This window comes from Leptosomus discolor, chromosome Z, assembly GCF_034619465.1.
Source record: "Leptosomus discolor isolate bLepDis1 chromosome Z, bLepDis1.hap2, whole genome shotgun sequence".
Classification (NCBI taxonomy): Eukaryota; Metazoa; Chordata; class Aves; order Leptosomiformes; family Leptosomidae; genus Leptosomus; species Leptosomus discolor.
The window spans coordinates 91,560,732-91,585,642 of NC_141419.1; the positions used below are offsets into that span (position 1 = coordinate 91,560,732).

The 24,911-nt window shown below is 43.0% G+C and overlaps 1 protein-coding gene across 1 annotated transcript; it reads left to right on the forward strand.

The window, feature by feature from the left end:
* The first annotated feature begins 358 nt into the window (after window positions 1-358).
* On the forward strand, window positions 359-24,440 carry ME2 (malic enzyme 2). Its single transcript, XM_086479088.1, has 15 exons — window positions 359-466; window positions 9,927-10,060; window positions 11,210-11,359; window positions 12,833-12,908; window positions 13,622-13,783; window positions 14,312-14,415; window positions 14,748-14,857; window positions 14,967-15,064; window positions 16,142-16,255; window positions 16,348-16,462; window positions 17,607-17,749; window positions 22,270-22,372; window positions 22,989-23,059; window positions 23,754-23,852; window positions 24,217-24,440. The coding sequence occupies exons 1-15, from the start codon at window positions 359-361 to the stop codon at window positions 24,364-24,366; spliced, it is 1,737 nt and encodes a 578-aa protein (XP_086335214.1). The 3' UTR covers window positions 24,367-24,440.
* The last annotated feature ends 471 nt before the right edge of the window (window positions 24,441-24,911 follow it).

Below are 24,911 nucleotides of genomic sequence, written 5' to 3' on the forward strand. Positions count from 1 at the left end.
TAGTGGCAATTCTGCTCCGGGTTTTTGGTGCAGCTATAAGACAACACCTAGTGAATGCTGGCTGACTGCAACCCACAGCATAATGCTCGCTCACGTTAGTATCCCTGTATGTTGCCTCCACTCATTCCTGCACTCTCGTTGTAAAGCCTTCCTTCTTTTTCGTCCTCCTGGCTGCCACAAGGCAATTTTGGGTTATTACCACGGTGTTTGAGCAAAGAATCTTATCTAGCATGTACCTATTTCTTTTACAACAGATGGCCTACAAATGTGAACATTAGTTCCGCTGCCTCTGTATCTGAATGGTTTTCTTTTCCTTTCACCAGGTACAGTTTAAAAAAAAAAAAAAACCAACCCCACCATGTTCTCCCGACTACGCGTAGCTGCCGCTCCCTGTGCGATGGCACGCCGCAGTGCACATACGAAAGAAAAAGGCAAGCCACTGATGTTAAACCCCCGAACAAACAAGGTTGGTAGCGTGTGATTATCAAATATCTTATCTTCATCCAGTAATCGTCCAATGGACCTTGTTCCAGGGTTAAACCACCTCCAGGAGGTGTACTGGGCCACAGCCAAGAAAAGGGTACAGAAGATGGAGGAGCCAGGGATCATTCCAAGTTTACTACGTGGACATCTACGGTATAGGAACGTCCAAGGACACCTTCTGCTTCTGTCAGCCTGTGCTCGCCCTGGTTTGTGGTGGTTTCCATGATCCATACTGCTGCTTCCTCGTGCCAAATGAAGAGCTGCTGATTCTTGCTGATCACTGGCTTAGTTTTTGGGCTAGTTGAAGTAAAGCTTTAGCAGATAAAAAGTCTTATTTCATAGTTTGCAAAAGTTAATTCTGAATTCAGTCTTGCTAGTCATAGAAAGTGATAGCCTCTCTGATGTAGTCCTGACTTTTTCCTGCAAGACTGTGAGTTGGGACAGAGCCATATCAGTAAGAAACATTCCTGCGCAGAGAGTCAGAGAGCATCTAAAAATAAGCCTTGAATGGAGCTAGCTGGGAGTACAGACATTATGGTAATTCCATGCATTGGGAGGAAATTCTCCTAAGAAAGCAGCTTTTTTTTTTAATACCTCCACAAAAATGTTCATATTTTTCTTCCTATTGTCCACCTCACCATCCTCAATCTCTTTTTGTCCCACAGCAGTAGTAGCCTTCAGGAATATTGAAACAGTTAATGTGTAAATTAAAATTAGTAGGAAATTAGATGAGGGCTTTTGGTAGCTGATCCAAGATGTCTAAAGTGGCCAAGAAAGGTGACAAATCCGGCTGCCTCTGACAGGGTATTTCATGAGCAATGAAGCTACAGAAGCTGGAATTCCATAGTTTTAGCCTATGTTTTTAATGTCTAGCTTTTCTCCTCTTCCCCATTCTCTGGTTTTATTTTTTTTACCCTCCTGTAATGCCTTGTATTTCCCCTTCACTGTACGTTTCCTTCCCTTCCTTTTCTGCCCTTGGCCCTGACTCCTCCTCTGTATTCTTAGCTCCTTCCCATGTCCCCTGCCACTGCCTAGACACAAAGAAGCACATGCTGCTAGAAATTGGCCAGCAGGCAAGCAGAGACGTGTAACCCCAAGCCTTTCTCTCAGCAGAAGGGCTAGGCTGGCTCTGCATGGCAAAACCTTCTTTGTTTTTCTTTTCTTTGTTTCTCTCTTTTTATCAGATTTACAAGTTGGCTGGTGGGTTTGGAATATCTGGGGAGGATATCAAGTTAGGAACTGCAAGCTGCATCTCCTTGTGTTCTGCGTATGGGGAGGATTGCTCCACTGTGTCTTTTGGCAGGTGGGACTCCTCTAAGTGTCCTGAAAATAAAGGAAGAAGACAAAATATAGACCTGCAGTCATGTTGTTTACTGTTTCTTGTACAGTATAGTGTCCTGTGAGACGCCTTCATGCTGCATGAATGTAGGCTGCCTGGAGAGAGGGAGAACTGTAGGAGTTAGAGAGTGGCTGACTGGATTGCCATCTCAGGGAAGGAGAAAAGAGTAGATTTGGTGTGCTTGGTCAAGATCAGATTATCTCGAGACTTTTCTGAGCTGTAAACGCTTTTGACATGCCGGTGGAAATTATTGCAAGCCCTGTAAGCTTTTCCAAGTGCTGATTATGCAACAGTATTCAGAAACAAAAGCAATAAGTCGTTTCTTATTGTTCTTCTAGTGGTAATATCTTTCTTAATTTTTACTTTTTTTTTAAGCCTGGAATTCTCTGGCAGACTGAGCACAATGCAGTAATTTTTATGGTATTTTTTAGGAGGAGGGAAGAACAAAGAGATAGTTATTAATAGCAGTGGATTTTTTTCTTTTTATTTTTGGATGTCTCCAAGAAATTACACTTGTGAGAGGGGAAAAAAAAACCCACCAACTTTCCACATTTCTTCGGCTCTGTTGTATCAGCCTGTCCTTAAGGCTGACGGCTGTTTGAATGGGTCTGTAGGCTAGTTAGGTGATACTGGTTGACATTGGAGGCAGTATCTGTGTAGGAATGTATTTTGGAAATTCAGCAGAGAAATAAATGATTAACTAAATATGCAAAGTACTTTACCCTTTGTGCTTTCTTGCCCACAGTGCCTCATGTGCATATATATATCATATAGATACAGGCACAGATAAAGGGCTTTATCTCTTGCTGGCAACTTGAGATTGTCATTTTATGACTCATATTATGTTTAGTTGTTAGTCCCTATCAACTGTACAGAACGTTTGATCTCCTTTGATATAAGTGGGCCCTAAAATAGGAACTGCGAGATGGCAGCATCCCCAACAGAAAACCACCCCTTCCCCTCGTGCTGTCGTTCTTTGCCATTGGAGTGGGTTTTTCTTTTACCGCTTTTTTTTTTTTTTTTTTTTTTTTTCCCCACCCTTACCTGTCTCCTGGAGGTGCATCCTGCACCTGCATCACCTGTTTCGGGTTTTTATGCTTGAGGGCCAGCTTTCCAGTGTTTGTTGACCGGGCAGCTCGGAAAAGGTCATGAGCTGTATCAGTAACGCCCTTGCTGTTGCAGCCAAACAATTGCAGAACCTACTGTAACTGCTTTGCTGGCATCCGTGGATATTTACGGTCTTCCATGACGTTTGATTTCTGCTTTGTGACAGGGATTCAAATTACAGTTAATTGGCTTCAGGACCTTTTATTGTGCTGGAGATCCCTGCTGTGCCACGGCAGCGTTTTAAGCTTGTTGGGCGCTTAGAACACTGTTAAGGACAATCTTGTTTGTTTAGTATTGGCAATTAAATTGGCTTTTATGTTGTGCTAATGCTTTGGATTCTCACTCAAGGGCCAGGATTTCTTCTTCCAGCACAGAACAGGTGATGCATGAGCAGATGATCCCTGACCTTGGCGATGACCATTCTGCCGTGTAAAGTGGCATCACTGTGTCCTTATCTTCAGTGGAAATACGTGACCTGTAGTGTTATTCGTATGTTTGCTTTCTGTGTGCTTGCAGCAAATCTGTGACTTCGAATAATTTGAGACACTTCCCGTATTGTAGTCGGCGATTTTTCTGCCTTGTGCAGTCAGTTCTTGTTACTCGCTAAGGACGCGACTGTATTTTGAACAGTTGGTTCAATTACCCCATTTTCTATTATTTTGTTCCTCAACATTGTTTGGTTATTTCATTCTTTACGATCGTTCTGCTGTACTGACAATGCCTCCCAACTGTTTAGCTTCAGCAAATATCTTTAGGACATTGCATTAAACACCCACCTGCATGCCCACATATTTGTGTGGATGTGTATGTCTGGGCACATGTGTGTGGGAATACATGATGAATTTTGAAAAACAATTCACGGATGGTCTCGCTAGTGGCAGTTTAATCCCAGACCGATTCCTGAGGAATTGTCCCAGTGTCTGTCTTCCACATGGGTGGTCGTCATCTCATGCCTTGTCTGTTAATCACAGTTTCCTCTTTTCCAGCCCAATTTCTTTTCATCTATGCCTTACTGAATACTTCCAGAAACTCTGATAGATTAATTTTGTGTAAAGAATCGGTTCTCTTAACAAAGATGTACCTGACCTCACTGTCTCCTGGCAAATACCCAAACAGTGTGTTTCCAATTCAGGGTAAAAACAAACAAACAAAACCAACCCAAAGTTAAAGCTAGTTGGACCAAATAAATAGGATAGGACAAGAGAATGTGAAGAAAGATTGTATGAACTTGAAGATCTAAAAGCAGATGTGCTGTTCCCCTTCTACTGCCCTTTCTCACCGTGCTGGTTTTTGACACAGTTTTTCTTCTATTTTAATACTTTTTGGATGGTGTCAGTTGGGTTGAGCAGCCGAAGTGTAGAATATGCAATGCCCGTCCGCCTTCCTGGGGAAAGCAGGATAAAAAAGGGTATGGAAGTGCACTGCAAATGGTAATTGTCATGTCACTAAGAAATACAGCGCTTGAAATACTACCAGCAGTTTCTGTCGGTCGCAAAGAAGGATCCCAGAAGGCAGGAAACTGATAGAAGCTGCTGGTTTCTTTGTGCACACACACACCCAGCCCAGAAGTCCCACCACAAGTTGTGTGTCCTGCCCAGCTGGTTTGGAGACGGAGAGGTTGTTGGATGGAGGTTGCACAGCCATCCGGCTGCAGCTTTTATCAGCTTCCTTGAGATCTGCCTGCTTTTAAAGGGAATTAAATGTGGAAAGATGGCACTGTTTGATCTGTAACCAGCTTTTATCATCTGTCTGAAAAGGGGCTATAAGTGCTAAAAGTGGTATGTAGTATTGCCCCTCATTTAACTTAGATCAGCTGTTCTGCTCAGGATTCGTGAGCTGCTGGAAGGTGGGTGGAGGAAGGAAGGCAGTTGTCTTGGTTTTTAATTTTTCTCGATTTTTTAATTGTAGGATTAATGCCATTAAAGGAGAACAAAAGCAATGGCATCTGCTCAGTTAGAAAAAACAGCAGTTTAATGAAATGTCTCTGAGTTGTTCAGTGATGCCGTGGGATGGAGACGCACCATTTCAGTCCATCATGCTCATGGTTTGCACTGTACAGCTTTACCATAACCGCTGGTGCTTGGAAACAAACCCTAGAGAAGCTGATGACTTTCTTGCTGGTGTGTAAAGGGCTTTCCGTTTCTGACTTTTTTCCCATTTTCTGCAGGGGAATGCTTTTAATTGAAGCCACATCATTAGTAAATGAGAGCTACTGTGTGTTAGCCAAGTGTAGTTCATCAGCCAAAGTGATTTACAGCTGGTTCCACACATACAGAGGTGGTACAAGAGCTGGTGGCATCTTTGTCTGTGGAGAGACTGAGGTCTTTAAAGGCTGAATAACCTCAGGAAGCTCTGGGCCGTGTCACAGTTCAGCAAGGAGCAGATTGCTGTGCTGTACCAGCCACACCCTCCAGTATATATATATATGGTGCTCTTTCTGGAAGAATAAAGGTATGAGATTAAGTTTAAAAAATGAAGGAGGAAAGAAATCAAAGGAGATTTCCATATTCTACACTGTTCTTATAAACACAGAGAAACTTTGAATCTGTGGTTGAGATAGCAAATACACCTTTGGTTGATGCGAGTGAACTTTATTAATTTGCAGTGGAGACACATTATGCAATAGTGAACTTTGTGATTTAGCAAAAAGGGAGCAGAGTTAAGACAAGCAGCCCCCAATGTAACGTCTACTTTATTTTTAAGATGTTTATGATGCTACTTCAAAGCTTGTGATATACTGGTGTTATAACGATGATTAGAAGCTACATGAAAACCATTTGATTAAGTCTGCCCTGTGAAGTAGGCTAACTTGTTTTCCAAACAGTGGCATGTTTGGATATATCCTGCATTTACATCTTTATCAGGGGCTTTGCATGGGCTATTTGTTGTGAGCTGTACAGGTTTTCAGAATGCTTAGTCAGTGGTGCTATAAAAACCAGGCCTGCAGGATTCAGGTCTGCTGTTCACCTTCATGCAAAGCGGGCAACTAGGATTTTTATATGCTGGTATTTATAGCACCTCTCGCTTTGTGTAGTAGAGCCCGGTTGTTAGGGCTAAAGTGAGGTCCCAGTGCCAGATCGTTTGTGGATTAAAGGTACAGTACGTGGTGATGCAAGGCGAGCCCGTCTTAGCTAAAAAACTGTCAACACTTCATTTTACGTGCCCCTTCCCCTGCCCCCGCCCCAGCAGTGCGTTGGTTTTGCTGCGATAAATTTGTCCGTGCGTATTTATTAATTCATTTATGGTCTTTGAAGTGTGCGGGGTTTTGTCCTAGATGTGCTCCCTGCTTGGTCTGTACTCTTAGAAAGGACACCTGGTTTTTCTGAGCTGTAAAGGGGATTAAGGAAACTAATCCAAGTGAAAGTCACGGCATAACACTCGGCGAAAGGACACCTGGCACTGTGGGTCAAAGGAAACCAAAAAACGATCCTCGTGGCTTAAACCCAAATTATTACAGTATTTAGACATTTAATCCCAGTGGAAACCAGAGGGAATTTGGCCCTTAAGTAGGTGCTGGGATCTTAAGTGCCTTTGAGGGCGTCAGTCCCGCTGCTGCGAGTTGCTGAGTGCCTCCCGAGTCACTGGCACCTGATGGCTGGTTCTCTTAAACTGTGCTGGCATTGATAAAATGGGGGGAAAGGCTGGGAAATTTGTTAACAGTGCAGCTCCTAGGCGCCCTGGTTTAAGGAAAATCTCCGTCCTGTGAGGTGCTGTGTGGGGAACAAGCCGGAATCTCAAATCCAAAACAAAAGGCAGCTGAGGGTCATGGACAAAAATAATGGATGGGAATACAGCAAATGTTGGAAGGGCTCTGGGTTTTTTCTAGTGCTGCTCTGGACTAAACTTGTTCTGTTCGTGTTGGAACGAGGATTAAATTTCTGTATGGAGGCTGATGGTGTTCAGATTCCTAAGTTAGGCCTGGGCAGAAATGGAAGTGCTTTCATGTGGTAAGATCTAATTGTCACGTGAATAAACAGCTGGAAGTATTTAGTGCTGCTTAAAGAATTCACTGTGTTTAATGTAATTGTAACTCCAGATAGGCTTAAAAATGTGAATAAACTGAATAAAGGTGGGTAGCTGTTCTGCTCAGTACTAACCTCAGGGCTCTGTTGATATTATTAAGGACCCAGGTAGTTTGAGGTCACTAGTTTCACTGTACAGGGAAATTAAGGAAAAGCCACATCCCATTGTGATGCAAACAGTGGAAATTAGAAATTACGTAGAGTTTATTTTTTAGGGACTTGAGAGTTTCTGATGGGTTTTGCTAGTGAGGTATTCCAGCCAGTTTGGAGTAAAATGTCAGCATAGCCTTTCTCCCACTGAAGGGATTCTGGCCTTTGACATGCCTTAAACTGGTGACGTTAGTGGCTTTACTGACAGTGTTTGTATATCTTCTGAAAAGATACTAAGCTCTTTTTTTTTTCCCCCTTCTTATTATCATTACTCTTTTGGCATCATTTTTGTTTTTGCAGTGCCTAAAGTAACAGTCAAAATACTACAGATGTTGACCAGCTGTAGCTGACCAGCTGTACTCAGCTTTGTGTCCTAAATCACTTGCGCTGCAAGTACAGCTTGTGTTGAGAAATGGTTGTTTTAAAAAGGCACAAACTGCTGATGGTAAGAAATTAGGGGGTATTTAGGGAACAGAGGAAGATAGCGGAGAGATGGGTTTGCATGGGTCACTTCCATGCAGTCTGTGGAAGACGCATTTACATTCCCAGAGAATCTTTCACTATTTCTTCAGAAGTATGCGAAAGTGAAACCCAAGTAGATCCTTTGCAATATAGGAAAAAAAAAAATTATGGCATTCCATTTTTTCTTGTGCCAGTGCTGCTTACATGGTTGTGTTCTCAGTGGAAATTTTGCATTATTCACGTTTTCAGAAAAAAAATTATCACGTGGCCAAAGTGACCGTTACACCCAGCAAAAGACCAGCAGCAAGGGTAAAAAGTTCAGGAATAAGCCCTCGTCTGGTATTTATTTCCAGACAATATTGGAAGAATACTTGAGGATAACAGTTACATTAGGAAAGAAAAAAATGGTTTGTGAATGATAGTAGAAAATAGACAAATCGAGTTCAGTATTTAATGTCAAATCTACTACATGGAAGGTTGTCAGAGTTGTGAACCATCCATCTATTTTAGGGTTTAAATACTTAACAGGTTTTTGCAAAAAAAAAAAAAAAAAGTATTTTCAAGTGTGTTTTTTTTTTTTAAAAAAACACTGAAGTTTTATGTTGGGGTTTTTTTCCCTGGAAGTAGAGCAATTTGCTTAATTAACTTAAAATATTTAATTAATATTTAATTAACTTAAAATATTTTATTACTTTAGAACACAGTCTAGAAAAGCAGGTGGACTGCTTAAATCAGTGTAGTCAAAATGATTGATATGAAACGATGGTTTAAATAAGCAAAGAGAAAAATGATGTAAAAAATCTTACTTTATATTGGTGTGTGTATATATATATATTCAAGTATGCTGAATTGCACTACGTATAGCCTCTATTTTTGTTATTTTTTGTAAATTTTTCTGTTAATTGGCATGCTTTCTACAAATACCTGTGAGTCTGTTCACACATAAGCAGAGGTGAAAACAGATATATTCTAATCTGAATTTATGTCTTTTTTTCTAAAGTGGGAAAATATTAAATTTTTTTCTTGTCATTTTTTCCTGGTTGCAGGAGAGTGTAATTGCAAGGCACAAAGCAAACCATAGAAAGCTTTTTTAACCTTTTAGGTTTAAAAGTTTTAAGGCTTTTTTGACTTGGCTGTAAGAAGCTGCTTCCAGCGTGGGGAAATAGGAGAAAAGGCACTCTTGTTTTTTAATCTAGCTGGTTTAGGAAACAAAGGAAGTGTTGTTTGTGAGCAGAACTGATGTTTCTTGTTTCCATCTCTTTCAAAACATCACAACTAGCAAACCTTTCCCTTTCTGAGTCTGCTTTTGCTCACAGATTGATGCACACCCTTGACACACCAGAGGCTTTCCTGGGTTTTCAGCTCCTGCCTTCGCAAATACCAATTTATTCACTCACTGATCTGACCCAGTTGGATAACGTGCAGTAAGGAAAGTTTGTCATTGGAAGTGGCCAACTTAAAGTGGGGTCAGTTGTTGCTGGAAATGGGGTCAGCACTTGGAGCCAGGTTGGCTGGGAATCGGGACTCGGATCAGTTGGTGTTTTGCAAAGTTCCACCCAGGAGTTCACCGCCCCATGAAAATGTCTCTGCTAACAGCAGGCTGTCAGGTGACCTAAGTGGAAAGCCAGTTTTATCGATTGTTATTGTTAAATAATTCACAGTTGTATTTAAATAACCATAAATTAAACTCTCCATCCACCTTGAAACAGCAAAGAATGGAAACGGTGGGATATTTTTGCAGTTCAACTCTTCTGAAACTTAATTTGTTACAATTGAGGCTGTTTGGTAGTAGATGACCACAGCTGAAGATGAATAGATTAGTTTTAGCCCTAAGTAGAAATGAAGGATTTGGGTTGAATCGTGATCTCAATAGAAGCGTTAGGGCAATTCAGTAACTTCGGGGTCTGTCTGGATTACTGAAAGCACGTAGGAAAAAGCAGCAAATGGAGCAAATCGGGTAAACCTCTGTGGACTAAATGTTGCTGTCTGTGGTTGTAGGGACCAGTCTGGGTGACCCACATGTTCTTGGTTAACTTTATGTTCCTATGAAACAATTCAAGAACCAGCTGTTATTTTACTTGTAAACCTTAGCCTGTCTGCAGTGGGATCTCCTAGTCGTTCTCCGCTTTCACAGAAGAAAACAAAATCTGGCGAAGGGCATGAGATCTCAGAGATGTGGAAAAGCTGTGGTCAAAAGGGATGAGAACCCCAGCGGAGGCAAATATATCCAAACCCCGCCTGCTGTAGCACCTGCCTTGAGGAAAGGATGCAGTGGGGAGTCAGAAATGGCGAATAGAAAGACATTCTAAACAGAAATGCTAGAGGAAGAACTGCTAACTCTTTCCCACCTCTCTTGTTTTCAGGGTATGGCCTTTACATTACATGAACGACAGATGCTTGGGCTGCAAGGACTTCTACCTCCCAAAATAGAGACGCAAGACATTCAAGCCTTACGCTTCCATAAGAATTTGGCAAAAATGACTGACCCCTTGGAAAAGTAAGCGCTCCTCTGGCCTCATTTTGTCCTGCAAGTAAATGGAAATTGCTGTAAGATACTGCATGGGGATAACCAAACGAGGTTGCTGTCCCTCCTCTGGGTTTTTCAGTTGTCGGAGATTGTTTTCAGTTTTGCACAGAAAACTGCTTTCATCAATCGGGCGTTCATCCTGTGGCTAAATGAAGTTGGGGACCTTTTTTCTTATATTTCATAGTCATAAGGTAACAAAAATAACATGCACACATTAACCACTAACAAAGCTGCAGACCTTGCTGTAATATGTATTTCCATAATATGTAAGATTTGCATGGCCAAGCACAGAACTGTTGGAGGGGAAGAGGGCCAGCTAGAAAAATAAGTGAGAATGAAGGTAGATTGAGGGTTTGATAATTAGGTATGTAAAAATACGCAGTTTCCGGGACCACTGGAATGGTTTGAGGCTTACTGGATCACATCAAACCTCTTTTGTCCTCGTGCAAACCAAAAGATGATTTTTAGATCCACCTCACGTCACTTCCTGATCTGAAACAGTCATGTCATCTGTATTGGCAAGGTGCCCCGTTGCTGTAGCCTGAGATGAATCACTAATTCATTATCTTTAGGTTGTCGGGTCAGCAAGACTGAATAGGGATTGATACACGGTAGATTGGCAGGTAGGTTTGCAAAAAATGCAGGTTTAATTTACACATCTAGGTAAGTCCTTCAAAACGAACATTTTGTTAGGAATTAGTTTGTTTTGCAATTGTGTTAATATCGGGATTAATGGGACCTTACTATCAGGACCTTACTTTTCTTGGATGAAAAGTTCTTTCACTGATAATTTTTTTTTTTTTTAACAGTAATGAGACTTCCAGATGCATCCTGTAATAAAGCCATGGGTTATCTTTTATCACAATGCATGTTGGGGCATTAACTTGTTAGCATGCCTGGTCTGTCATACCCAGTATTTTTATTTCAGCTTTTTAGTACTGCTACTCTCTCTTTTCCAACTTTTATTAGTGCTCAAAGCCCAACTTGAAAGGAAGCAAAAATTTCGTGAAGAAGTAATATGAAGCAAGTTTGGGGTTTGCTTTGATATATTTCACGTTGTTTTAAACAAGCATAAATGTGAAAGAGTAAGTGTTTTTCTTTTCTTTTGCTTAATTTCAGGTATATCTACATAATGGGGATCCAGGAGAGGAATGAAAAATTATTCTATAGGGTATTACAAGATGATATTGAGCGCTTAATGCCAATTGTATACACACCAACAGTAGGCCTTGCCTGCTCCCAGTATGGACACATCTTCAGGAGACCAAAGTGAGAACAGTAGATATATATTGCTGCTACTTTTATTATCATTTTCTCTGTATGGAAATGTTTTTATTTCATTTCCATTTGGGTTCAGCTACACAAGACTTGTGCCAATTCAGGGCAGTAAAAGTTCATTAAATAATATCTCAAGACCCAGTTTATCTTGGAAAACAGCACGTTTGAGAACACAAGTGGTAACGTGTCACGTAAATACCGCAAGTGCAGGGCTTCAGCCCCATTTCCAGCTCTTCCTAGATGCCGTACAGCTTTTTAATTCAGAGGAGAGTGCTGTAGCTCTCTCCAGCTCTCAAGATCACATCTGTGAGAGGGAGGATCTGTACCAGGACAGAGCATTCAGAGGGAAGTGTAGGAAAGCTTTCAGTTATTGAGACACAGTAAATACACTTGGCTGGGATCTGGTTTGGGTTCAGCAGTGGCTTCAAAACAACCGTTGAGGTTATTAGCTCTGTGCTGAGGAAACTAGTGCAGACTGGCAGTCGTTTCAGCTCATTTCTGTGCTGCTCTCACTGCAATTCGAAGTGTATTTCTAGAGCCCTCTCGCTTGAGGGCTTTAGCACTGTGTGGAGGAAGGGCTAATCTTTCGCTCCCATGAGGACTCAGCTGCACAGTGCAGCTGCTGTGATAAAGACAGTAAGGAGCTCCTGATCTGGGGCACGGGATGTGAAAGGTGGACTCATAGTTCTGACATACATTCCTCTTCCATGTCTCCGTATGTAGTCTAGAGCACTTTGAAAACTGTCCCCCTCTAGATGTTGTCTGTACAAGAAAGCAGCATGGACTGGAACTCGGGACGTGCCCCTTTCTTTCCAAGAACCAGCACTTTCCAAGCATTGGTAATTTATCCGTTACCAGCTCTGCTGAGCCTTTTGTGCCCCCTTTCCTCCTAACAACAGAAGCCTTGTTTGAGCAGAAGAAATACAGACACTTCTCTTCACCTCTGCGCCTTTGCCTCCCCTCCTGTGTTCCCACGGAGGAGCACTCAGCAGTGGGAAGCCCTCTTCTCCTCCTGGTCTTGAAGAAGACAGTATGCTCGGTCCCCACCTCGCTCTTCCCTTTCTTTTCCCTCCCCTCACCTTGTGTAACGTCGTGGAGACTCACTAAGGGAGAGCCAGGCTTAGGATCGTGTTCCCTTCTCATGTCCTTACAGGGGAGCGGAGATCCTGTCATGTCTGACGCTAACACCAGAGGTGTTTTGCCCTAGAGGAGTATTAAAGGTGAATATCTGTAGTAGTGTAAAAGCCAGGTGGCATCACGGAAAGTATTTTCTCCGTGTTCTTGAGTGTCTAAGTAGCCGAGAAGACTTGTGTTTTAGAAATCATCCTTTGAGTGTTTTATGTCAGTGGTTGTAACGCTTTCAGTTTTAAGAAAACGGTACTGTTCGACATGTAGTTTTAGAAAGCAAGGTGAAATTTCTAATTGCCACCTATAAAATATTTCTGCTTTGTCTTTTTCTTTCAGAGGACTATTTATTTCAATCTCAGACAGAGGCCATATAAGGTCAATCGTGAATAACTGGCCGGAGAACGACGTTAAGGTACTGCCACTGAATACTTTTTTTTTTCTAGTTGTTATTTAATCTCGGTTGAGCTTCTTAAGATTTGTTAGTACTTGATGGAAATGTAAATACTAAATAATGCATCCTTGGCTGTTTGATGATGATGGCAAAATACACTGTTTTATCCTAAATATGTAGTTTGAGTAAACAGTGATGAGAACTAGACTTGTCAAACTTATTTTACTTCATTATTCCACCTTTTGGGGAGGTGCTGGGGGATGCACCTCTGGGTCTTGCTTATTGTGTTATGTAGCAATAGGAGAGGGGATCTTGTCCTTAGATTAGGACACAAAGTGGTGGTTTGGAGGCCCAGATTTTGCCATTAAATCATGTACGACCCAGTTGAGTCAATAACCACAAGGGGAGTTGAGGTGAATGACTCTTACACAACTTATTTAATGCCTGGATTTACACGTGGAAATCATAAACCCAAGTTACAAGCTGGAGTTCCACACGGCAGCGTGGATCCTTCCACTTAGCTTTCAGGGACTGGGGCAGTGGATTTCAGCAAAGAAAAAGGAGCACAGCAGATTCTAACATTAAGCATTATTGCTTCAAGTGAAATATTCCTTGTATCTGTTCTTTGTTTGACTGTGCAGACGCACCTGAATTTTTTCCTGGAAAAAAAACCACAACTAATATTGCTTTAAATGTCACTGAACATATATAATTTAACCTGCTTTTGTTTTCAGGCTGTTGTCGTCACTGATGGAGAAAGAATATTGGGTCTTGGAGACCTAGGTGTGTACGGGATGGGAATTCCAGTAGGAAAACTGTGTTTGTATACAGCCTGTGCAGGAATACATCCAGATAAATGCCTGCCTGTGTGCATCGACGTTGGAACTGATAATACAGTGAGTTTGGCTGAACTTTGCCTGCCATAAGTTATCCCTATGAAAAGTATTTATTTAAGAGTATTTAGTACTAGAGGAGAATATTTTTATTTGAATGCTTTTATTTAAGATAAAACCGAACTTTTTGTGTAAGAGTCAATGATTTGGAATTCACTATACAGTTTCACATCGGTGATTGAAAAACGCCAGTTAATTTGTCAGTGAAATGGTGCATTTGGAAGTAGTTTGAATGCTGGAACACTGTAAAATAGACAGTCAGGTTGACCTGACTTCAAGAAGCTGAAAATGTGAATCAGATTTATTAAAGCAGTTTATTGTTCACAGTATTGATTTGTTCCATTTTAAAAGCAGCCATCACCAGCCTCAAGTGCCAGCTGAAATTACCGAGCACTGATATAGACTGGAGGCAGATACAGTGGCTGTATAAATGCAGTATCTTTGGTGTGAAATGTGTTACTGTGAACTCTGGAAAGTGTGTATTGAGGAAGTGATTCATCCTGCTGCTGTCTTTGATTTATTCTTTTTCAGACTCTCTTAAAAGATCCATTTTATATGGGCCTGTACCAAAAAAGGGATCGCTCGCAGGTCTATGATGACCTAATTGATGAATTTATGGAAGCCATTACAGACAGGTATGACACTTGAGTATTCTGCACGGAAGTATGGCCAAAACTGCTGGCAAAACAACCCCGTAACACACTGTCCTTGAAACAGTCATTAAAGGACTAAGGATAGGACTGGAAGTTGAGAGACTTAGCTCTATTTCTAGCTCTGTAGTGATTTTGCCTGTGACCTGGAACATGCTGCTTGTAGTTACCTGTTAAATATGCACAGAGTTGGGACTGTTTTGAGCAGTGAAAGGCCTGAGAATGTCCTCTTTCCAAAGAGAATGGATTACGTGCAGGATTTGCTTTAAAAGGATTGCCTTTCTTTATGTGATAGGAATATTTGCCATGTTCTGTAGGTATGGCCAGAACACACTTATCCAATTTGAAGACTTTGGAAACCACAATGCTTTTCGGTTTTTAAGAAAATACCGAGAGAAATATTGTACCTTCAATGATGATATTCAAGGTATACCCTTCGTTTATGTTCCTTAATGTATATGCAGAAATTTTGCCTAAAACCCTAATCTGCCACGTAGATCTGTTCAGTTCACCATAGATTTGTACTGCTTTTACAGGGACAGCTTCAGTGGCCTTGGCAGGACTGCTGGCAGCGCAGAAAGCCACTGGTAAACCACTTGCAGAGCAGAAAGTGCTGTTCCTTGGAGCAGGAGAGGTGAGGTCTCTGAAGGGCTCTAGAGCAACAGGAGATTTAACTGTGTATTTTCTGGTTCTGTAGGGCTTGTGGAGATTTGTGTGCTCTGAATGCCGTTGCAGAGCTTTTTATATAAAAAGGCCAGCTGAAATACCTTAACAGAAGGGACCACCTGCCTAAAGATGACTATTTGAAAGGTGCTTAATATTTGCAAGGACTCAAGTTTTTTCACTTTCTTACACAAACTTGAAAAAAGCATCAGGGACTTGTGTGTAGGTGAAGGAGAATTTAGCATAAAATTATGATTTAGTAAGAAAGAGGGTAAGAACATCTGCTAATTTTCGTAACATTGGAGAGAAGTGTTGGGTGGTTTTCTTAGCTGATTATATCAGTGGCTATTTGCAGCAGACACTAGTTAGTTACTGGGGCAGCAGAGTCAGGACCAGCATGTGCTTCTTGATATATCAGCAAAATTGCTTCTGTGGTGCTGACAAAATAACTTAATTAACTGAAAATTTCTCTAGCTGGGGAAGGTCCTGATTGCGGTAATTGGCCAGTGCTGTGTTATTGCCTGAGCACTGAGCCCTGCTCTGCGCTTCCCTCTCTGCATTATTTCTCCTGCCAGACTTAGCAGCATGAGAAGGGATGTGGAGCAAAGCCCTGACAGCATCTGCTTTTGCCCTCTGTCTGTGAGGCCTTTATCACGGGCAGCAGGAGCAGAGAGAGGTTCAGAGGACAGTTGGATACAAAACACTATACCATGGTTTCTTGATAGGAGGGCTGCAACACTAAGTTGTTCTTATGCTCTGGTTGGCCTGCTTTATTGTGGCTGTTGAACTGGTACAGGCATGGGGGCCCAGTACCTGGAAGATCTGCCTCTCTTGCTTGAAGAGATGATGCTGTTGATCCTGGGAGTCTGCCCCCATCTAGGTGAACGTGTGTTTCAGAGCTGACAAGGGGTTGGACTAGATGATCTTTCGAGGTCCCTTCCAGCCGCCAGCATTCTGTGATTTTTGTGGGGACCTTGAACAGGGTGGTGTTTGTGATGACATACCTCTTTTGTGACTTGTTAAAAATCAAAGTCCTTTTATCCACAAGGCCGCCCTGGGAATTGCAAACCTCATTGTTATGGCTATGATGGAAAGCGGCGTTTCTGCTGAGGAGGCCTACAGGAGAATATGGATGTTTGACAAATACGGTTTACTGGTTCAGGTAGGGGTGCACCATACCTTGAAATACCACGGTACAGATGGCCGGTGCTTTCTGTGTCCTTTTCACAAAAAGAATCAACTTTTCCCCTGTAGGGCCGAGAACAAAAGGTAGATTCTAATCAAGAACCATTTACGCATCAGGCTCCAGAGCAGATACCAAAGACGTTTGTAGAGGCAGTGAATGTACTTCGGCCTTCAGCTATCATTGGTAAGCAAGGTTGTTTTTGCTTCTGTGTCTCCATCGTTTGGTTATTTGCTGCATTTAATTTGCTAACATGGCTCCAGGGAGGTTGGTGACAATGATCAGCATTTCTGCTGGTGTAAATAAGATGAAAATGTGAGGTCAGTTTTCTGCTTGAAAATACACTGACTGAGCTGCGGGTTATCTCTCTGTGCGTCCTTCATTGTAGCTGTGGTGCTCCTTCTGTATCTTGCGTCCTTGTTCACTGCTTCCTCTAGTCCTTGTCCAGCTCATGCTGGACCCTCCTTAGAAATCTTGGATCATGTTCTCAGGGACTTCGTGGCCACAGTGAACTGAAACTGTGAGGAAGGGCATTAAGAGTCAGAAAGGCAAAAATACGACCTTTTTCCCAGACACATTTCCTACACCAAGGAAAAGAGAGCAGTCCCAAAGACTGCTTTTGCTGCTTTACAGGAGTTCTCTAGCTTGAGTAATTTTTGTTTCTGACCTTCCTTCCCCGAGTCAGCTTCTCTGGCCAGAATCTGCCAGCAGCATGGCTTGAAGGAGCTGTTTCATACTGCAGATCACCCAATACCTGTTAGGTCACTGATGTATGTAGGTATAGATTTATAACTGGCTGTCTGCAGAGGTCAGGTGGGATTAAGAGGCATTTCGAGGTACAGCTCTGCAATTTCCTTTGCACATGATTTATTTGGAAAAGAAAAGGTTTTTGACCAAGTAGCTACCCTGGAGTTTGTAGCTGGTGTACAAGTGTACACCACTTCTATGTATTTGTATCTATGTGTTTGGGTGTGGTCAGAAATACCAGTATCAAGGGAATGTGCGTTGCACAGTTAACACCCAGTTAGGATGAATCATCTGTGGAGAACCTGGAGTTCCCGCTTGCTTATCCAGGGCAGTGATAAGTGTTCTTTACACAAATCAATACAGAAAATCATGTAGAATAGGCTTTTGGGGCACATGAATTAGATGTTCTTGTGAAAATGAGAATTTTAAGCAGCCGCTAACAGCAGTGCCTGGTTTCCATCTCCTGCTGCTAGAAAAGCCTGCGGTGCTTTGCTCGGAGTGGGAGACTTCAGGACAGTCGCTGTCATCTGCCCTGAGGCAGTCAAGTATTGATTCTATTTTTATGTCTTTCCCTTTACTTCAGGAGTGGCAGGAGCTGGGCGGCTCTTCTCTCAGGATGTGATCAAAGCAATGGCCTCTATCAATGAGCGGCCCATAATATTTGCACTAAGTAACCCTACAGTGAAAGCTGAATGCACAGCAGAGGAAGCATATACGTTAACAGAGGTATGTCATGTTTAGAAATGTTGATGTATGGGCATTTGGTGATAGAAGTGTTTACTGAGTGTGAGAATGCAAGAACTTAAATTATTTTTATTATTACTCGGACTTACTGACATCATAATATCTCTCTTGTCTTCTGGCAAAAGGAAATGGAGATGATGTGAAAAGAAGTCTTGGTTTTTAAATAATGACGTTTTGCAGAACTTAAAATAGCCCAAATCTTGTTACTACTCTTTAAAAGGATGGCCACTAGGTCCTATTGAATAGCTTTGATCAATTAACTGTTTCCCACCACCCTTTGTGATTATTTTAGGTTTTGAAGAAGCATCTTCTGTTGATGTTGTAATAGAGACCAGGTGCAACCTTTAAAATGTAATGGCTGAGTAAAGTCCTTAAGGCAGGTGCTGTCCTTGCGCCAACCTGGGAATTCCGCTTTGTGCTCAGTCATTTCCTAGTGTCTGCAGGTCAAAACTCATGTATCGTTAACCCGTGAAGACTTGTGCTTCCAGGAGGCGGTGGTGGCCTTCTGTCCTTGTGTCCCCCTCTCGCAACACATCTGTGTCTCGTACACTGGCACCACCAAACGTTGAAATGAGTGAACCGAGAATAAACACACCTCGGTCTGTGCCGTTACCTCAAAGCCGTCACACTGTGGGGTGCTTGGGGCGTTTGGAGGTTGGGGTTTTGGGGTGGTTTTTTTAATAACACTATCACCAGCACGTCCAGACCTTGGTTTTGTCTTTAATGAAGCAAGTCTTTTATCCTTCTGCACAACTTTTTATATAAAACTAATCATCTTTGAGAAGAGCCTGGGGGGAAGGAGGTGGGGGCAAGGGAGCATCAGGCAGACGAAGCGCTCGCTTTCACACTTTGAACCAGCTGGTAAGGCAAGGCAGACTCCAGCTCACTGTGATCTCTCCCCTGCCCGCAGGGCCTGCCTGCAGATTTCGGGGGTGGAGCTCGTGAAAAGACTTCTTTTTTTTTTTTTTTTTTCTTTTCTTTTCTCTTTTTAACACAGTCACAAATCAAGTGACTCGTATGAAAACGAGTGGGTGGAGATCTTTCCATGTTACTTGACACAGAACTCTGAACTCCTTCCTTCCACTGTTAGTCTGGCTCAGTTTGCAGCCTTACAGCCTCAGCGGTGTTAGCTTCACCCCGGGAAGGGGAGAACTCCATCATCTCCACTTGGCACCCAGATTCTCTTACATGTTACTGGGCCCATCAGCTTGGAGGGAGCTCTTGCTACAGAGATTTGCAGGTCCCAGAGTGAGTTCTAGGCAGGAATAACAGCCTGTGACAACCCTAGATCTTAGCTTTTGATAGTAGATGAGAATGCTTTTAAATGAAGATGGTTTAACATCTCTCAGATATCTTGCATTAGCCAGAATAGTGAGTTGGGCAGTGTTTTGGTATATCAAATTAAATTCCAATATCTTGGATAGAAAATAAACGAGTTAGTTATATAGCCAAGCCTTTAGCTGGCATAAATAAATGTAAAAACTATTGGCATCTCTGATGGCTGAAGGAGGCCAGCAGCACTATTAGAGGGAGAATCAGCCTAATTTTTGCTTGCGCTTTTTTTAGAATATCAACGGATCAATAGTTGTTTTACGGGAAGAGGCTCACTTGTTCCCCATGGCTGTGTGTTGAGTCCCAAGCAGCTGGACCTCAGAGTAGTTGTTGCTATTGTATCAGAGAATTTTGGGGGTTGGAAGGGACCTCTGGAGATGATCTAGTCCAACCCCCTGCTAAAGCAGGGTCACCCAGAGCAGGTCACACAGGAACGCGTCCAGGCGGGTTTTGAGTATCTCCAGGGAAGGAGACTCCACAGCCTCCCTGGGCAGCCTGTGCCAGGGCTCTGCCGCCCTCAGAGTAAAGTTTTTCCTCATATTCAAGCAGAACTGCCTGTGCTCCAGTTTGTGCCTGTTGCCCCTTGTCCTGTCGCTGGGCACCACTGACAACAGCCTGGCCCCATCTTCTTGACACCCACCCTTTAGGTATTTATAAGCATTGATAAGGTCCCCTCTCAGCCTTCCCTTCTCCAGGCTGAAGAGCCCCAGGTCTCTCAGCCTGCCCTCGTAGGAGAGGTGCTCCAGTCTAATCATCTTCGTAGCCCTCTGCTGGACTCTCTCCAGCAGTTCCCTGTCCCTCTGGAACTGGGGGGCCCAGAACTGGACACAGCACTGCAGGTGTGGCCTCACCAGGGCAGAGCAGAGGGGGAGGAGACCCTCCCTCGACCTGCTGGCCACACTCTTCTTGATGCACCCCAGGATGCCGTTGGCCTTCTTGGCCACAAGGGCCCGTTGCTGGCTCATGGTCAACTTGTTGTCTGCCAGGACTCCCAGGTCCTTCTCTGCAGAGCTGCTCTCCAGCAGGTCGCCCCCCAGCCTGTACTGGTGCAGGGGGTTATTCCTCCCCAGGTGCAGGACCCTACACTTGCCCTTGTTGAACCTCATGAGGCTCCTCTCTGCCCAGCTCTCCAGCCTGTCCAGGGCTCGCTGAATGGCAGCACAGCCTTCTGGCGGGTCAGCCACTCCTCCCAGTTTTGTGTCATCAGCAAACTGGCTGAGGGTGCTCTCTGTCCCTTCATCCAGGTCACTGATGAATATATTGAATAGGACCAGACCCAGCACTGACCCCTGGGGAGCACTGCTAGTCACAGGCCTCCAACCAGACTCAGCACCACTGATCACAACCCTCTGAGCTCTGTCCTTCAGCCAGTTCTCAATCCACCTCACTGTCTGCTCGTCTATCCCACACTTCTTAAGCTTCCCTATGAGGATGTTGTGGGAGACAGTGTCAGAAGCTTTGCTAAAGGCGAGGTAGACAACATCCACTCCTCTCCCCTCATCCACTCAGCCAGTCATGCCATCATAGAAGGCTATCAGGTTGGTCAGGCATGATTTCCCCTTGGTGAATCCATGCTGACTACTCCTGATAATCTTCTTTTCCTCCACATGCTTAGAGATAACAGCCAGAATGAGCTGTTACATCCCCTTTCCAGGGATGGAGGTGAGGCTGACTGGTCTGTCATTTCCTGGATCCTCCTTCTTGCCCTTTTTGAAGACTGGAGTGACATTGGCTTTTCTCCGGTCCTCAGGCACCTCTCCTGTCCTCCATGACCTGTCAAAGATGATGGTGAGCAGCTTAGCAATAGCATCTGCCAGCTCCTTCATGCAGAAGCAAGAGTGCTGGTTAGATTCAGGTGTGGTAACATGCCTTCACTGAAGTAGCTATGTGAGCATAGTGCTGTTTAAAAGGTTGTGCCAAATGCAGAGAGGATCTTTGGGGTTTTTTTTCTATATTGGATCCGTATGTCCTTTTATTCATGATTTTCCTTGGGTTTTTTTTCTATATTGGATCCATATGTCCTTTTACTCATGATTTTCCTTAAGTTATTATTTATAGTCATGGGTTATTTGGACAATTAAGTATTACTGGTCAGTAAATGAACGGGTGTCATTTTGTTCCAGTCCTTATTAATAAATTTTGTAGTGTTTCTGGCTCTTTAGACTTTTCTCCATATCTAATGTTTGTTTTCATAATGCTCTTTAGTTCTCTGCATGTACTCAGTTTACTCATAGTCTGCCCATCAGAATGTGTAATATTTTTCCCTTCAAGAAACAGTAATTACCTAGAAAATCCTCTCTGACTTTACTTACTTTGTTGTTTAACTAACAAAGTTTGTCAGGGAATTAAGGATTAGAGCTGTCAGTGCCATGTGTCTCCTGGCCTTGAGAACAGCCTAATCCTGGCTAGTGTAAAATCTTAGGCTAAACTGGGGTATCAGTAAGGAAATGAAGATATCAATATCACTAACCTTTTATTCCTTATTCTTTTTCCACTAGATGGCACCTGTAAAAGCCTGATGGTATTTAGTGCTCGCTCGCCACTGTATTGTGTGGGCTTTTGGTGTGTTTTGATTTTTCATTGTCTTTTGGTCCTGTCCTCAAATGCACCCGTCTGTTTTGCTCCCTACACGAAAAGACTTTTGTCATGGGTGTGCCCTAGCATTCAAACACAGTTCCCGGGTCTTTAACTTCTTTGGTAATTTGTTCTCAAAGGTAGTGGTCCTGGGAAGCCTTAAATATTTTAAAGTCGTGTTATTAAACCTGTTACTCAAAAGAAAGTCGAGATTTTTTGCTTACAGGGGTTTTACTGCTTGAGGAAAGGGTCATTTATCTGGAGGGTGTATTTCCTGCTCCAAACATCTGCAGATGCTTACTGATTCTTGTGTGATTTCCTGGCCCTACTTGGAAGGGTGGGTTTGGTCCTTGTTATTCTGGGATTGTAGGAACTGAGTCGGCAAGGGATTGAAGCATGCGCTTGAATCCAGTTGCATTCAGTAGGGCCGTTGGCCCTTTTGCATTTGGCTGTGTGCTTGAGTACCTTCCTGACTCGGTCCTAGAGCTGAGCGGGAGCTGTAGGACTGCGGTGTCCCTGTATTTCATAACGACCCCATGGCTCCATACTGTTGGCTCTTCAGAAGCTGCCTGGCTGATGATTCCTCTGTTCAACAGGGCCGTTGCTTGTTTGCCAGTGGCAGTCCTTTCGAGCTGGTGACTCTGAAAGATGGAAGAACCTTCAAACCAGGGCAAGGAAACAATGCTTATATTTTTCCAGGTAATAAATGAAACTGTTCTCTTTTAATCGTTAAGACTAGGCTATTAGCACCTCTTCTTGGGTTCCCTTGCTACGGTTAGTGAAGCAGCATGAAGAGGTGTTGCCAGCATTTAAAGCTGAGAACTCAATCAGAAGAATAAAGGAAAGAAAAATCAGTTAAGGATGGATGTTAGGCATGTGCAGCTACGTGTGCGACACGCACACAGTGAGCTCAGCCAACTGGATATTTCTAAGAAAACAAAAGGATGTTATTAAAGGCTTTGAAAGCTGCTGCGTTAGGGGTTCTTCTGCTTGTTTTGGGGGGAAGGAGAAAATGAGTGTCAGTACGCTCCTCTTGAAGTTATATGTGCACAAATGAGGGTAAAAAAGAAGCACGAGGGATATTTCTCTGCCTTCCTTCTCTCCCTTTCCTCCCTCAGCTGCTAAGCTCCAACCCCTTGTCAAAAGCCACCTCTTATGGTAAACGACTAGCACACGTGGTACTAGTTTTGCAAATGTGTGTAGAAAGCTATGGGAAGATTTTTAAAAATGACATTCTAGGTGACTCGCAGCTTCTGGGCAGCAGGCTGCATATTTTAAAATGATGTGGCCCTAATTGGCAATAATTTTATTGTAGGCGTGGCTCTCGCTGTGATCCTCAGCAGTGTTCGACATATTAGTGATAAGGTTTTCCTAGAGGCTGCTAAGGTAAGTGTGGAAGCAGAGTAGGTTGTGGCTTCTGACACGGTGGGGGATGACGTGATAGGCAATTTCTCAAATCTCCCTGAAACTCTGTGTTTGACTTCTGTTGGGTTCATCCCTCCACAAGGGAAAAAAAAATGGATTTTGATCAAAGAAAACCACGAAAAGTATTACCTTCCATTGCGATTTTATTTCTTTTCATCCAGAAACCAAACACCCAAACAGGAAATCTGTCCTATTGGAACTCCCAACCCTATAGGTCTGGCAGCAGGCCTGCCTCCTCCTCCCGCCCCGCTCTGGGTTCCATAGCTGGTGGTGTGATCAGGGATGCACGTGGCCCCCAGGCTCCCGTCCTATCCTGCCTTTCCACTCAGGAGCAGGAGCACCTGCCGCATCGGGGTAGCCAGTGAATCACCTGGCCAAACACTGCAGGCACATTGTGCTCTTGTAACTTCCGTGGTTGTGGCTAGTTCAGCCTCTGAAAAACGGGATCTAAATGCTCACAAGCAGCATTTGCTGATACGGGCGCAGATTGGAGAGTTGGTCTTTGAGAATTTTGAGATTTTGACTGCCTTATTCTAGTGCTCTGGGAGCACTCTAGTCGTAGGAACGCTGCGACATGATTCTCTCAGGTGTTTTAGCATGTTATTGATCCCATTTGGGATGCAGTAAATAGAACTTGATTGTTTTTCCAACTCAGGCATTGGCGGAACAGTTGACTGATGAAGAACTTGCACAAGGAAGACTTTATCCTCCACTGTCTAATATCAGGGAAGTTTCTATTTATATTGCTGTCAAGGTAAGTATGAAGCATCAAAGTGGAGTGAACTGAAAGTAGTTTATGTGTACGTTAACCTGATGAATTGCACAGTGTGACCCTTGAACAGTAGGTGCTCGGGCACAAAATACCCAGTTCTTTCTGCCTTTAATAAGAGACACTTTAAAAAATTTTGAGTTTGTGGCATGCTTCAGTTTGGCAGCAATGATGGGCCAAAATTAGGCTCCTTTGATTTCTGAAACAAAGTTTTCATATCCCTGGTAAGGCATTTGGGAATTGTAAAAAGTGTTTGTCTTCATCCAGCGTGGGAGTCCTTGCAGTGGAAGCGTGGGTGTTACGTGAGTGTAGTAAAAGGCACAAACTGCATGGTAATTTAACTTTTCAGGTCATGGAATTTTTGTACGCAAACAGCATGGCTTTCCATTACCCTGAACCGGCAGACAAGAACCGTTACATTCGATCAAAGGTTTGGACCTACGAGTACGAATCCTTCATGCCAGATGTGTATGACTGGCCCGAATCTAAGGTTCACTGATGCATCGGAAGATTGCACTCCTCAGGCAGTATCTTCTACTCTGCAGGGATCCCTTTTTCAGACCAATTTAAATCACAATCTCTGAGTCCTGTAACTTATTTTCGCTCATTTTGTGGCCTTTTTTTCCTTTCTACCCTGTTTTTCACTTGACGTAGATTTCTCTCCCCTCTCCCAAGTACCTGATAAACTGTATGGATGATGGCATCCGTTACAGGAATGAGAGAGCTCTCCAAAATTCATTTAAATAATGACATTGCATTTCTAGCTTAGAGCTGGCGCCACACTAAGGAATTACATTAATGACATTTTAGCTACGTGTGTTTGATGAACTATAGCTCTCTCATCACTGCTGATTTCCAGAATGATTTATTTCTGCTTTTAATAATGTCTTCTGATTGTCCTAGCGTTGTCACACTGCATTATCTGTGAGATCACCAGAGAGCATTTGTCAAAAAAAAAAAAAGGGCAGCTTAAGACAAATTTAACAGTCTAATAGGCTTTCTGTTTTGGCTGATGTTTAAAGATGCTCATGCTCAGATTTCCTT

Coding starts and splice junctions, on each gene's coding strand:
- ME2 (XM_086479088.1), top strand. CDS start 359: ATGTTCTCCCGACTACGCGTAGCTGCCGCTCCCTGTGCGATGGCACGC. Junction 12,909..13,621: donor GGCCGGAGAACGACGTTAAG/GTACTGCCACTG, acceptor TTTTGTTTTCAG/GCTGTTGTCGTCACTGATGG. Junction 15,065..16,141: donor TGTTCCTTGGAGCAGGAGAG/GTGAGGTCTCTG, acceptor TTTATCCACAAG/GCCGCCCTGGGAATTGCAAA.